At 37.9% G+C, this 13,024-nt stretch overlaps 1 protein-coding gene across 5 annotated transcripts in view; it reads right to left on the reverse strand.

The window, feature by feature from the left end:
• Positions 1-13,024, reverse strand: part of LOC128211133 (huntingtin-like) — a 65,410-nt gene that overhangs the window by 41,268 nt on the left and 11,118 nt on the right. For all 5 annotated transcript variants that reach the window (XM_052915562.1, XM_052915559.1, XM_052915561.1 and 2 more), the window contains exons 14-27: positions 12,892-12,992; positions 11,458-11,719; positions 10,589-10,743; positions 10,247-10,389; positions 7,602-7,740; positions 6,991-7,187; positions 6,267-6,388; positions 5,607-5,792; positions 4,117-4,316; positions 3,670-3,745; positions 1,928-2,023; positions 1,281-1,402; positions 937-1,085; positions 134-270 (exon numbers count right to left, since the gene is read on the reverse strand). In XM_052915562.1, coding sequence (XP_052771522.1) covers positions 134-270; positions 937-1,085; positions 1,281-1,402; positions 1,928-2,023; positions 3,670-3,745; positions 4,117-4,316; positions 5,607-5,792; positions 6,267-6,388; positions 6,991-7,187; positions 7,602-7,740; positions 10,247-10,389; positions 10,589-10,743; positions 11,458-11,719; positions 12,892-12,992 — 2,085 coding nt within the window. The remainder of the gene's footprint in view (positions 1-133; positions 271-936; positions 1,086-1,280; positions 1,403-1,927; positions 2,024-3,669; positions 3,746-4,116; positions 4,317-5,606; positions 5,793-6,266; positions 6,389-6,990; positions 7,188-7,601; positions 7,741-10,246; positions 10,390-10,588; positions 10,744-11,457; positions 11,720-12,891; positions 12,993-13,024) is intronic.

The following is a 13,024-nucleotide window of genomic DNA, read 5'->3' on the forward strand; positions in this document are numbered from 1 at the left end:
ATTTTCATAAAATGTTAATAACTAATACACGTTCATGACTGAATTTATTGAAAAATTAAGACCAACAAACTCATAACAATTTCATCTTGAACGAAAAATTTCTATCCCTAGAGAAACCACACAATATTCTCACCTGATGGAATGATATGAGCCTGAGCAGCATAGATACAATCACTTCTCTCTGTGTTTCTAACTCTTTACTGATGTCAGCCTTGTTGGAGCCCCGTAGTAGGAACAGGTCATGTACAATTGGCTGAAGGGCCGGTATCGCTGGAAATACATCATGTTAATGTTTTAGAGCAGCATGGGCACAATCACTTCTCGCTGTGTTTCTAGTTCCTTACTGATATCCAACTTGTTGGAGCCTCTAAAATGAACAGGTCATGTACTTTTAGCAGCAGGGCCAGGATCACTGGATTATCATATTGTTTTAATTGTAAACCTATCACATGTATGTATATTATGCAGAGTACATTGTTAGCCCAGACTTCCTGGTGATGTTATCGTATGAGAAGTTCCACAGTATTGTGATGCCGTCACGCCGTGACGCCGTCACAGTAAACACACGGATGTAAAGTTTTAGTGAGTAATAATGTTTCAAGATTTCTGCCCAAGTCACAATGGCCATGACTGTTGACCTACTGATTCCAACAAGAGTCCCCTACTGACCATGACCAACATGCATACCAAGTTTGAAGACTGTAATAATAATTAAAAAGTAATTGATCAGAAATGAAGGTGGGATGCTGACAACTTGGATGCTGGGCAAAATATGTGTCACCATACCTCGCAGACAACATGAAAACCCCTGAATGTGTCATTTCAAATTGTAAGTGATAATATATCAGTTATCTTTTTATTTAGCTGAAATGATCTGCACTCTAACTCACAAACATCTGGTAATAATGATTACAACAGAAATTATAAAATACCTACCATGAGTAGTAGGGTCAAGGCCACTTGCCATGATGCCATCACATAGCTGTATAATCTTGGGCATGGTGATCACCGGCTTACTGTGGAACTTCTCATACGATAACATCACCAGGAAGTTGAAAATATTGGGGATCAAAGTGTCTGATTTCCTGTGAAAACAAATTGTCAAACAAAATTAATATTTAAGATAGTCTTATAAAAAAACAGCTATATCATTCTTAATCGTAATGTCATGAATAAATGACCAAACATGTTACATCCCATATTTGCCCCAAACTTCAATAATGTATGAGCAAAACAATTCAATGGGATGGATAAGAATGTCTTAATCATGTGAGTCATACCTGATCTGCCCCTCCTCAATGTACTCAAACTGTTTGATGACAAAGCCTATGAAGACCTGGTCCGAGTCCAGCAGACAGTAGTTAACCCGTAGTTGGACAAGCTGGGATAACAGGTCCAGTACCTGGGGTAGAAATACAGTTTTGCATATTTCGCAAATCAGATGTTTCTTTTGTCAGGAGCTACCATAGTTTCCTAGTACAGATCACCATGACCTTAACCTTTGATCTATTAGCCTAAAGATATATAGGGTCATCTATTGACCATGACCAATGTACAAACCATTGTTTAAAGACTATACACCAAGTTGTTTGAAATTTGCTGTGGAAGTGAAACTGCCTGTAATTTGTCTAGTAAGGGTCACAATGACTTTGACTTTTCACCCCAAAAGAGGCATTTGACTTTTCACCCCAAATCAAATGGTGTCATCTACTGACCATGATATCAATGTGCAAACCAAGTTTGAAGACTACACCAGGTCATTCAAAATTTTATGATCTGGAACAAAGTATGTAGCCACACAGACCCGTCAAACACCGTCGGACAAAGTAGTCCCTATGTGTCTGCAAAGACGACACAAAAAGAGCCAATTGATTTAATGACATCATGAAACTTAAATCATGGCTTTCAACTTGAAATTAATTGTTACCTGTTGTTGTAGGGGCAGGGAGCTGGTGACCGTGTATTGTTTCAGGGCTTTAATCACCAGGGGCTCAAACAGACGGATGTATGCTGCAATTGCCGTCTGAAATGGAAAACACATCATGAATGGGCTTTATATTTCATTGTTTAAGACTAACATATAGGAAATTCTAGTCAATACTGTGAAATCATTTATATTTGTTGGCATGAAATTTCGTGGTTTGCCTAAAAGTTACAATTTCGTGGGTACTTGAATTCGTGGTTTTTCATTTTTGAAAACAAATCGAAACCGCGACCGTCCTAGATTGTCTGCGTTATCTCCACGCGCTGGCCCGTGATTTCCGTATTCTACATCGCACAGTTTATGACACTTGCTATAGTGGTACGACATGCCAATTAGTGCATATACCCATGTCCATTATCGATTTAATTAGAAATTTAGGTCATAACAGAAGATGTACCCTGATCATAAATACAGATAGGCGAAGCCATTGAATGCCAATTAGGAATTTTGCAAACTGTGAAAACACCGAGAAGGTGCGTATATTTGAGAGAACAATCCCAAAAGATAGCTGATGTTCAATATTTATTCGCATGTTTTTGTTTAATAAGTGTATTGAATGCGTTGTTTTGTACATTGTCACGTTGGGTGCTCAAAACCTCCAATATAATTGATTAATTATTTTTAAAGGCAGATATGATATATTAACAAAACAATGATAATAAGATATACAGTGAGATGTATATTAACCTGTATACTGCGGCCTCTGTAACGAAAATCTAGAGTATGTACATAACATGGCAATTGAAAAAGTGAATCACTGGTCTGTGTTTCGTGGGATCTTGAATTCGTGGATCACCCAACCCACGAAAAACCACGAACATAAATGCCCCAAGAACATTAATGATTTCAAAGTAATTAAATGCAGCGATTTCCTATTGCCGCGCATCCAGACTCCCAATACTATTTGTTTTTCCGGAGATTCCTTTATCCCTAAACATGTGCTACCCCAGGTAGTACAATTTCCAAGTAACATGATGTGCAAAATGTCAACTTTACTGCTAGTTTTAAGGATAACTGGCACAATAGCCTACCTTGTCAGCTTTACTACTGGGTTTAAGGATAGCCGGCACAATAGCCTACCTTGTCAGCTTTACTACTGGGTTTAAGGATAGCCGGCACAATAGCCTACCTTGTCAGCTTTACTACTGGGTTTAAGGATAGCCGGCACAATAGCCTACCTTGTCAGCTTTACTATTGGGTTTAAGGATAGCCGGCACAATAGCCTACCTTGTCAGCTTTACTACTGGGTTTAAGGATAGCCGGCACAATAGCCTACCTTCTCAGCTTTACTACTGGGTTTAAGGATAGCCGGCACAATAGCCTACCTTGTCAGCTTTACTACTGGGTTTAAGGATAGCCGGCACAATAGCCTACCTTGTCAGCTTTACTACTGGGTTTAAGGATAGCCGGCACAATAGCCTACCTTGTCAGCTTTACTACCTAGTCAGCTTTACTGCTGGGTTTAAGAATAGCCAGCACAATAGCTTATCTTCTCAGCTTTACTACTGGGTTTAAGGATAACTGGTGCAATAGCCTACCTTGTCAGCTTTACTACTGGGTTTAAGGATAGCCGGCACAATAGCCTACCTTGTCAGCTTTACTACTGGGTTTAAGGATAGCCGGCACAATAGCCTACCTTGTCAGCTTTACTGCTGGGTTTAAGGATAACTGGCACAATAGCCTACCTTGTCAGCTTTACTACTAGGTTTAAGGATAGCCGGCACTTTTCTCTCAACACACTTCTTCAGGTACGTTAGCATTCTGAAAAACACAGAAGACCAATTACACACTTTCAGTAATCAGGCCACCCCAAACACTTATCATGCCAGCCCTGTTGCTAAATATCACAGAATTTTTATAGTAGCCAAATAGTGTAAAACTTAATAAAAGTGCTATAGAAATCAAAGGCCCTTCTGGAGCTGACATGACGTCGAACCACCATCATATATTTTACAACTAATAAACCAATTTCCTAGTCCCATCATTCCCTTCACACACAAAATGAATAAATGAATGCAAATAAACTATAATACAATATTTAACAAAGTAGGTAGTTATCGTCGGCAGACATAATCCAACTGAGCATCATGTCAATTTCTGCATAAAGCATACTTCTGTCCTAAATGACTCACCCTGTGGTATCTTCATAGTCGGGACTGACTGCCTTAATGGTGGCAGCAGCCAGTGATTGCGTGAACTGGGAGTAGGGCCGCGTAAAAGTGCCCTGGTAGAGCCCATCCCGCCCACCTGGCCTGCTTGACCGCCCACCCAGGAGCGCGGAATGCTGCTCCCACTGACTACACAGGTTTGTTCCGAATAGCGCCTTCAACAGCTGAAAACACAATACCATCTTCTATATCTGGAAATTACCATTATGGCTTCTACTGATGGAAATCACAATAATGCTTTCAACAGCTGGAATACACTTTTATGCCTTCAACAGCTGAAATACACTTTTATGCCTTCAACAGCTGGAAAACACAATAATGCCTTCAACAGCTAGAAAACACAAAAATGCCTTGAACAGCTGGAAAAAACAACAACGCCTTTAACAGCTGAAAAACAGTGCATTCAACAGCTGGAAAACAGAAAAATTAAGTTTAAACCATATATAATTTCCATTGTATACTAAATAAATATAAACTAGAAATTGCTTTTTTGAAAAAGCGCTTGTCTGCCCTATTGTGTGGTCAGAGCTGAGAAAAAATAAATGATGGACATGAAATTTGTAATTTTGGACAGGACCAACAATGAAGTTTGGTTTATTCACCCGTACCAAATAGTGAACATCTACTGCATAAGATCCTGGGTGCAAGCGTTCTTTAGTAACCAATTCTTCACCTCAAGGTCAAGGCAGCCTTGACCTTTGACCTACTGATCTCAAAATCAATTGGGGTCATCTACTAGTTATGATCAACTAGCATACCAAGTATGAAGTTCCTGGGTGCAAGCATTCTTTAGTTATTGAGCGGAACCCATTTCTTCACCTCAAAGTCACTGTGACCTTGACTTTTGAGCTACTGATCTCAAAATCTACAGGAGTCATCTACTAGTCATGACCAACTAGAATACCAAGTATTAAGTTCCTGGGTACAAGCATTCTTTAGTTATTGAGCAGGAACCATTTTTATGCTTAAGGTCACCACCAACTTATCGTTTTTACCTGAAGGTAACCTTGACCTTTTACTTTGTGATCTCACAATCAATAGGGGTCATCTAATAGTCATGTCCAACTAGCATACCAAGTATGAAGTTCCTGGGTCTAAGCGTTCTATAGTTATTGAGCGGAAACGAAGTGTGACGTACAGACTGACGGACAGTGTAAAAACAATATGTCTCCCCATGAATGAGGGAAACATAACTCTCCATGATTTGAAGCGAAATAGTTTATCCTATGACATCATAATATACCATGGTCATCATGTTATAATGTAATATTAAGTTTAAAACGATAAGCTGTGAAATATGCAGCATATATTGACTGCAACATCATTATTTACCCCGTCTATTGCCTCGGCCAATAAGGATTTTTTTCAATATGAAAGCATATTTCCCAGCTAATAAGTAAATAATTATATAATACTATTAACCATACAATATCCATCCAGCAACCACATCCTACCTGCTGCACAGAGAGCACAGTATCAGTGGGCTCCAGCGTGATGGAGGACTTCAGGTACACGAGAAACTCCTCTGCATATTTCCCGATATCCGCAAGCGTGGCCACCTCCAGGATCTGGCAAAGCACTGTCAAGGTCGTCTTCAACAACAGGCAAAACTTGTCTGTGCTTGACAAGTCCAGAGAAATCTGTAGTAAACACAATAGCAGTCAGAAACATAGCTAGCAATACGGACTTAAAGCTGCACTCACACAGATTGACCGTTTTGACAAGGGTATTTTACTTTTTGTCTTGGAATGAACCAAGTTTTTCTTTATATCTGGAAACCAGTAATATAAGACTGGTGACAAAATATCAGATCACAGTTTTTAAAATTTATGTTTGAAAAAAAAGTTTTTTGGCTTTCAGAAAGCTTAATCCCTTTAAATCATCAAGAAATGCTCAGCCTCAGCTTAGCGGAGTCGAAACTTGCTTTGTCGAAAGCGCAGGGACCTTAGGAAATACTTTGAGATACTAAATATTTGACATAAGTGAAATACAAAAAAATGTATAACAAAACCAAGCACATTCGAAAAAAGTGTCATTTTCAGATCATCAAGATTACAGAGTTCAATCATTAAGTAAGTAATGACTGTATACCTAAATCTAACAGTCTGGTTTACCTTATAGTTGGAGAATGCCCCCTTCAAGGTTTCGTAGAACTTGACATAATGTGGCAGTGTGTAGAACGTCCCTAGTCCATCCTTCTTCCCTTTGTCCTTATCAGAATCCCTTTCTTTCTCAGCTGTAAAATAATTAATCCTTTTTGTTTATTATAAAATTCATCCATAAATGGCTGAATTAATAATGAGACTTTGAAACATAACTCACCTATTATACTGTAAGCAGTCTATCAATCTACTAGTCTATCAATCAAGGTGCATGAATGAGATCTTCCCTTTAATAAATGGTAGTACAAGTTTCTACAGTTGCAGAATCTAGCATCTAGGTTAACATTAAGTTCATTAATTATGCACATATATATAAATGTATAATTATCTCTCTTAAAGGGACTGTTAATCAACATTTATCATAAGCTCTCCCAAAACATGCAGGAATTTTTCAGGATTTTCGAAAACATAAATAGGATAGCAAGTAATAAAGTTGAAGAAATTTAAATTCTCGCCATGGAGTGCTCAAGAATGGTGCAGAAATTGGGACGTTTATGTGACAGAAATCTATATCGATTCCTGATTAAAATATTTCCATTTTTGAAAATTATCTCAAAATCAATACACACATGGTCAGCCATACATATTGCTCTTAGAGATAACATATTTAAGACTTCTCGCAGCATACTTAAGTTCAACAAAAGTGAATGTGTGAATGGATAAAATCCTGGCTCACCTTTTTGTGCAGGCTTTGGCATGCCTTTCCCATCCGAGCTCGGATTGCCCGGGGTCGAGCCCGTGTCTTTCTCCACTTTGTTTTTGCGCTTGATGGGACTCAGGCTGGGGGCATTGGGCAGAGAGGGGAGGGCGGTCTTCATCTGGGGAGGGCCCGGGCTCTGTTCATCTATCACGTGGGAGAATGCATTCAGAACCCTGAAATACATAATCTACATGTTTGTCTAAGACTAAAATAAAACAAACTATATTTCTGCCAATTGCTGTAATATTCTAGTTAAAGAAGTTCCAATATATACAATACCATTCTTCCTAATCCCCTTTGTCACAGGTGAGCGTCTCTTTAGCTAATACACAACTGTTATTTGAAAATAACAGTAAAATTTCTTCGACAAATATCAGGTATAAAAAATATCACAGTGACTTATAATAATGGAATACTACAGTATTAACTGCTTAAATAGTTGAAAGGTAGAAATTTACATTTATTCAGTATACAATTTCATAATTTTATTGACTTAAATCAATATAACACTCTATATAATACTCAACTCATAATTTCATTCAACATTAGTTGAACGTTTCAGAGAAAGTAAATCTTGTGTATAGTACCTGGCAACATGAGTGAGCAGATGGTCAATAAGAGGCACTAGCAGCCGATTGGCCAATGCAGGCCACACACCCTCTTCTGATTGGCTGTCTGGCTTGGTGTGTTCATGCTCCTGGCTACGAAGACTTCTATAAGCACTTCCTGTTAAACAGAAGAATCTAGGTAAATAAACTGATGCTTTCAACAAATGCCTGATTTAAAGGACACTTAATAATAATTTATTTCTCAAGTATATTTTAAATAATTTATGCATAATCTTCCATAAAATCTTTACAAAGTTAGCTAAATATTTATGAACAAGACGCCAATGCGGCTACCCCACATTAAAGCCGGATTTTTATTTGACGATGCAAATTTGCAAACCGAGGATTTGAGCTAGTGACCTAGTATTTTTAACCAAAAAGACCCATATTTATACTGTGTATGTAAAGTAACCAAATTTCATGAAAATTAAAAAAAAAAATCAATATCCTGCAGGAAAAAACTGTAATTTATGCTTAAATTCTATTATACTTTAATGTGACTATGATATTCTGGAGAAAAAAATGTAAAAGTTTCTTAAAAATCTATTATACTTAAATGTTACTGTAAAAGTTTCTTAAAAATCTATTATACTTAAATGTTACTAAGATATCCTGGAGAAAAAAAAAATGTAAAAGTTTCATGATTTAAAAAAAAAAATTATGACATCAGGAAAATATTTCCTAAGATTTGACCTAGTGACCTAGTTTTTGATCTGAGGTGACCCATATTCACAAATGTTTAAGACAACAAGTAGACAAATATTCTGAGCAAGTTTCATAAAGATTTGACAAAAATAAATGAATTTTTATGGCCATGGAATTCTTTCTCCTAAGGCAGTAACTCTGTAATTATCTGAAATAGAATTGCAATTCTTGTACACTGCACTCCCTTTCATTATGATCTATCACTGTATGAAGTTTTATTAAATTCCATCCAATAGTGTTCAAGTTATGCTCCATACAAGAAAAAGGTAACAAAGGGCAATAACTCTGTAAATGGCTGAAAAAGAATTGCGGTTCCTGTACATTACACTTCCTCTCATTATGATCTATCACTGTATGAAGTTTTATTAAATTCCATCCAATAGTTTTCAAGTTAGGCTCCAGACAAGAAACAAAGGGCAGTAACTCTGTAATTAGCTGAAATAGAATTGCGGTTCCTGTACACTGCACTCCCTCTCATTATGATCTATCACTGTATGAAGTTTTATTAAATCCCATTCTATAGTTTTTAAGTTATGCTCCGGACAAGAAAAAAGTAACAAAGGGCAGTAACTCTGTAATGAGCTGAAATAGAGTTATGGTTCTTGCGCACTTCACTTCTTTTCATTGTGCTTTACCATTGTATGAAGTTTTAATAAATTCCATCTAGTAGTTTGCAAGTTAATGTCTGGAAAAAAAATTGACAGCAAAAAAAAAACAAATAAAAGGGCAATAACACAGTAATTAGTTTAAGTAGAGTTATGGTTCTTGAACAATGCACTTCCTCTCACAGTGATTTACCATTGTATGAAGTTCCAATGAATTCCATCCAGTACTTTTCAAGTTATACTCTGGACAAAAAAAGTAACAAGGGGCAATAACTCAGTAATAAGCAAGAATAGAGTTATGGTTATTGTACACTGCACTTCATCTCATTATGCTCTACCATTGTATGAAGTTTGATTACCATTGGATAAAAACTCTTGAATTTATTACATAAAATGAAAACTTTAACGCAAAATTGTTAACGCCCGCCCGCCCGCCTAAAAAACGCCCAAACGCCCTCCCGCCTGCCCGGTTTTCGCCATTCTATAACCCATAATTTTTTGATGAAAAATCCGGCTAAAAACCTAAAGAATTATTTAATGATATGTATCTGAACACAAATACAAACTGCTTCACTGCACCCAGTATGCTAATCTAAAAGGCCTCAAAAATGGTTCATCAACTTCTACAATATTGGAAATACCAACACTTCAAAAACCTGCTCACACATGTGGAGGTAAGAAGGTGCTTGGCATACAAACCCTTCTAACCTGCAATGTTGGTGAATGGCAAGGTCAAGAATTAAGGCCAAGAAGGTCCGAAGAGCCAATACAGTGGGCATGCGGCCACATTCAAAACTGTTGATAAGTACTTTTAGTTGTAGGCATACAAACACTATTAACCTGCAATGAGGTTGCCAGTCAGCTGGAGGGCATGTTGGTGGGTGGTGAGGTCAAGGGTCATGGCCGTTCAGGTCCACAGAGCCAATACAGTGGGCATGCCGCCACCTTCAAAACTGTTGGTTAATACTTTTAGTGCTTGGCATACAAACACTTCTAACCTGCAATGAGGTTGCCAGTTGCTGGAGTGCATGCTGGTGGGTGGTGATGTCAAGGGTCATAGAAGTGAAGGTCAACAGTGATAATACAGTGGGAAGGGGCCCGCCTTTAAAACCTATTAGTCAGTACTTTGAACTCTTAGCATATAATAACTACTAACCGGCTATGAGGTTGCCAGTTGCTGGAGTGCATGCTGGTGGGTGGTGATGTCAAGGTTCATAGAAGTGAAGGTCAACAGTGATAATACATTGGGAAGGAGCCCGCCTTAAAAACCTATTAGTCAGTACTTTGAACTCTTGGCATATAATAACTACTAACCTGCTATGAGGTTACCAGCCAGCTGGAGGGCATGTTGGTGTGTGGCAAGGTCAAGGGTCACGGCAGTGGAAGTCAACAGGGCCAATACAGTGGGCAGCGGGCCACCTCCAGAACTGTTGGTCAGCTCCTCTAGGCTAAAAGTGCTGCAAAAGGCAGATTTCAAAGCAAAATTAATGATGTGTTAAACTCAACAGAAAGGCAAATTTACCGATGACAAACTATGCTCATACACATTCATTTTAAATTTTAACTATGAAACATAACATGGTAATGAAGAAAAATATAATCTGTGTCATTAATGATGAAACAATGAATACCATCTTTTCATTAAACACACTATACCTGGAGGCACTGAGTGTTCTATTGGGTGGTCTTTTGTATCCTGTGGCTGTTTCCCTGGGCCAGAGGGGGGAGTGGACAGCGCAACCCCAGGCATGGGGGTACACAGAGGTCAGGTAGCGTTCAGACAGGGCACACAGGCACTGGATACAACCAGCCTTGCAGGAGATACAAACACATGGTTAACACAATCATGTTATTGTGTTAAACTAGTACCATGGTCAATCTGTTATATTAAAAAAGGGAATAGTACCATGTTCCATCTGAGGGCTATTCCAGTAAAACATACCCCCCTGGGGGTAGGCAATTATTTAAATAGAATATGGGTAGATGTCTTTTTTTGCTAATTTGGACACCAAAAGGGTAAATTTGCTTCGGTTGGGGGATGGCAATAATTCAAAGTTGCCGCCCTCCCCGGGTGTTATATGTTTAAATGGAATAGCCCTGATGTCTTTATCATGGGATTAGCACTGGGGTATTTCTGATGTCTTGAACAAAGGATGAAGCGAACAAGTTCCATTTTCTTATCACCCATTATGATGATTAACAATGACCTTAAAAGCAAACCTTAACTTACACTTCTTCAAATCAATCTTATTATACTTTGTATAACATCTATTTGACAAATCTTAGATTTTATTATACACTTTACGATGGTTTATAGAGATTTAACAGTGAAATCAATTTATATTTTTCACTGTTTTGAATTTAACCCCGCACTCAGTTCCAAATCAAACGTCAGTGCGCACAGGGCTGGGACACAATTTCATCACGACATCATTTCCGAAATAACATTATGTGAGAATACAAATTTTCGAAAATCACTAGTTTGAAACAGATATTGAGAACATTATTACTGCTACTAAGCTTACCCTCTGGTGTTTTGTCTGTGCCATGTTTAGCTTTCTTAGTAAAGCTGTCACAATCCTAGAGAGGGCACTTTCCACGCTTGATTGCACAACCAGTCCAGGGGTCACATGATACTGACTGACCAATCCCTGCACACATGGCGGGGGCTGCAGACACCAGTCGTGCATTATGGGAGACAGGAAGTGGTTAACATTGTCCCTGGCAACCGCTATCACAGGATCCTGATGAGGATAGTCTACAGGGAAAAACAGCTGCTCCACCAGTCTAAAATATACATGAAACTCATAATAAGAGCCTCTTATGAACAAACATACCGGACCAATATGCAAATCCAGACGCTACTTCAACTTTTTGATTTGAGTGAATAAAATTTAAGGGGCAGTGGGATAAAGAGGGGGCAGGCAGGGATGATAATCAAGCAATTAATTTATAGTCGCCTAAATATTAATATGACAAAATAGTAAAGTTCAGTTAAAGTTCTAATTTAAGATAACATAAGCTTAAAGAAATTACCTTACTATATGTACATAGATTGAATATTTTCATTATATTAGTTTATACTTTCATTATATTAGTTTATACTAACTTTTTTTAGCTTGCTTGTGACGCAAGATATTTTCTCCCACCTCAGATAAGTAGATCCAATAATTTAACCATGCTAGAAATTCTTATCTTGCCCACAGGCGAAGATAAAATGCTGTATGGAACTCCTTTTATATGGTCACCACATTGTAATTACCTCCCTTGTTGAAGACTGTTGTCTGTAGCATCATGGAAACCTTGTCTTGTGGCAATATTTAGAACGCTAATTAAATATTTCTCGCTTCAAATGTCACAATTAAAAAGTTTTCACGCACCTTTCAAGAAATAATGCTTCACTCTCCTTAGAACTATTTAAAGATCGTTTTGACTATTAACATTATCTGAATCAGTACGCGCATATCCATGACAACCACGAATTATCGCATATTTATACGCAATTATTTTCACTAAGCACAAAAGAGTTCCATGAAAAAATACATTTTTACCTAATTTTGTTTAACTGGGGTGGGAGAAAAAACATCTACCATAGCCGCTCGTGTAAGATAGGTTCATCCCTACCCTCGCGCAGGGTGTTTTGCAGAAACTCGGTAAACCTCGTTTCCACAAAACACCCTACCCTCGGGTCGGAATGAACCTATCTTACACTCTCGGCCTGGAAGATACTTATAATATAAAATTATAATTGAGTCAGTTTTTGGATAGAAACCAGTAATGGTGTCCATTTTGAGAAGCCATGAGAAAGTACCCCTGATGGGGATCAAACCCACAGCCTCTTGTGTGTGAATCAAACACATGTACTACTAAATCACAATGATCCTCATTATAGCATATAATTATATATATATATATATATATATATATATATATATATATTGATAAGCAAGTTAACATACTTGATGATGGTGTTGGCGGCCGCCCTGCGAACTCTTCCATCCTCATCCCAGACATAAACATATACCAGCTCTTCCAGAATGTGGTCCTGGAACCGAATACTCTGAAACATGGAAAGGCCACAATTAATGAACA

The sequence above is a fragment of the Mya arenaria genome, chromosome 12 (assembly GCF_026914265.1).
Source record: "Mya arenaria isolate MELC-2E11 chromosome 12, ASM2691426v1".
Classification (NCBI taxonomy): Eukaryota; Metazoa; Mollusca; class Bivalvia; order Myida; family Myidae; genus Mya; species Mya arenaria.